At 43.4% G+C, this 2,500-nt stretch overlaps 1 protein-coding gene across 1 annotated transcript in view; it reads right to left on the minus strand.

Annotated features, from left to right (window-relative positions):
• The window catches only part of raver2 (ribonucleoprotein, PTB-binding 2), a 98,344-nt gene that overhangs the window by 2,039 nt on the left and 93,805 nt on the right, over positions 1 to 2,500 (minus strand). The window contains exons 13-14 of the mRNA XM_030791911.1: positions 994 to 1,092; positions 247 to 393 (exon numbers count right to left, since the gene is read on the minus strand). Coding sequence (XP_030647771.1) covers positions 247 to 393; positions 994 to 1,092 — 246 coding nt within the window. The remainder of the gene's footprint in view (positions 1 to 246; positions 394 to 993; positions 1,093 to 2,500) is intronic.

Raw genomic sequence — 2,500 nt, forward strand, 5'->3', positions numbered from 1 at the left:
GCGATACAGCGACACAGCGACACAGCGATACAGCGACACAGCGACACAGCGATACAGCGATACAGCGACACAGCGATACAGCGACACAGCGACACAGCGATACAGCGACACAGCGACACAGTGATACAGCGATACAGCAAGAAAAAGGCACTGCCGGTGTGAGCACGGGTAACACCCACTTCAAAATAAAAACGAAATAAATTCACCCACACACAAAGTCACACTTTCATTCACTACCTCACTCACATAATAGTACTGGTTCCAGTCAGCAGTGTGTGTGGCAGGGCTGTGTGTGTGCTGGGCAGTGACGAAGGCTGGCATCAGAGGCAGAGTACTGTAGCCTGGCAGAACAGACTGGGTACTGCCATTCAGAGACTTCACTGCCTCTATCTCCTACAGAGTGTGAGAGGGAGAGAAAGAGAGAGAGAGAAAGAGAGAGAGAAAAGTGTAAATGTGTATGTGTGTCCATAAATTATCAGGCATTTCATAAAAACATGAACTAAAATTTGAGCCATGAAAGGAACAGGTATATGAAGAGTTTGATTATCTGTGCTGTTTTCTGCTGTTCTCTGTTCTCTCACACACATAATTGTCCAATGAGCACACACTCACACACATAATTGTCCAATGAGCACACACTCACACACATAACTGTCCATTTCACATGCACTGAGAACAGCATAGGTAAGTCTGTGTGTCTACCAATCAAGAATGGCAGGAGACAAACTGTGACATTGCTGAGTGACCCTGCATGTGATTTGTGAACATAGCTCAATTTGTGTCAGAGTGTGTGCAGACATTTATTGCATTACCTTTGTACATGAACATAAGACAAAGTCCATCATGTGGGTAATAATGGCCAAAGTTAGGAAGTCCCATCAGTAAAAAACAACATTTAAGGTTGGAAATCCTGGCCATACTGATCGACATATACTCTTGACAGTCAGTGTACGTGAATGGAAACAAACAGTTGTGTGTGTGTGTGTGTGTTACCTTGTTCTCTCTTTGTTGAGCCTGAACACCTGTTTGAGAATAATACTGGCTGACAGCTTGCATGTAGGAGCTGTAATCTCCATATGAGGACACCACCGCCTGAGAGGGGAAGAACAAAGACATTTAATGTGTGTGTAAGTGTACATATCAGGGCTGTGTGTGTGTAATGTGTGTGTAAGTGTACATATCAGGGCTGTGTGTGTGTGTAATGTGTGTTTAAGTGTACATATCAGGGCTGTGTGTGTGTGTAATGTGCGTATAAGTGTACATATCAGGGCTGTGTGTGTGTGTAATGTGTGTGTAAGTGTACATATCAGGGCTGTGTGTGTGTAATGTGTGTGTAAGTGTACATATCAGGGCTGTGTGTGTGTGTAATGTGTGTGTAAGTGTACATATCAGGGCTGTGTGTGTGTGTAATGTGTGTGTAAGTGTACATATCAGGGCTGTGTGTGTGTGTAATGTGTGTGTAAGTGTACATATCAGGGCTTTGTGTGTGTGTAATGTGTGTGTAAGTGTACATATCAGGGCTGTGTGTGTGTGTAATGTGTGTGTAAGTGTACATATCAGGGCTGTGTGTGTGTGTGTAATGTGTGTGTAAGTGTACATATCAGGGCTGTGTGTGTGTGTAATGTGTGTGTAAGTGTACATATCAGGGCTGTGTGTGTGTAATGTGTGTGTAAGTGTACATATCAGGGCTGTGTGTGTGTGTGTAATGTGTGTGTAAGTGTACATATCAGGGCTGTGTGTGTGTGTAATGTGTGTGTAAGTGTACATATCAGGGCTGTGTGTGTGTGTGTAATGTGTGTGTAAGTGTACATATCAGGGCTGTGTGTGTGTGTAATGTGTGTGTAAGTGTACATATCAGGGCTGTGTGTGTGTAATGTGTGTGTAAGTGTACATATCAGGGCTGTGTATGTGTGTGTAAAGTGTGTGTAAGTGTACATATCAGGGCTGTGTGTGTGTGTAATGTGTGTGTAAGTGTACATATCAGGGCTGTGTGTGTGTAATGTGTGTGTAAGTGTACATATCAGGGCTGTGTGAGTGTGTGTAAAGTGTGTGTAAGTGTACATATCAGGGCTGTGTGTGTGTGTGTAATGTGTGTGTAAGTGTACATATCAGGGCTGTGTGTGTGTGTGAGTGTGTGTAAAGTGTGTGTAAGTGTACATATCAGGGCTGTGTGTGTGTGTGTAATGTGTGTGTAAGTGTACATATCAGGGCTGTGTGTGTGTGTAATGTGTGTGTTAGTGTATATATCAGGGCTGTGTGTGTGTAATGTGTGTGTAAGTGTACATATCAGGGCTGTGTGAGTGTGTGTAAAGTGTGTGTAAGTGTACATATCAGGGCTGTGTGTGTGTGTGTGTAATGTGTGTGTAAGTGTACATATCAGGGCTGTGTGTGTGTGTAATGTGTGTGTAAGTGTACATATCAGGGCTGTGTGTGTGTAATGTGTGTGTAAGTGTACATATCAGGGCTGTGTATGTGTGTGTAAAGTGTGTGTAAGTGTACA

This window comes from Chanos chanos, chromosome 14 (genome assembly GCF_902362185.1).
Source record: "Chanos chanos chromosome 14, fChaCha1.1, whole genome shotgun sequence".
In the NCBI taxonomy this organism is placed as follows: Eukaryota; Metazoa; Chordata; class Actinopteri; order Gonorynchiformes; family Chanidae; genus Chanos; species Chanos chanos.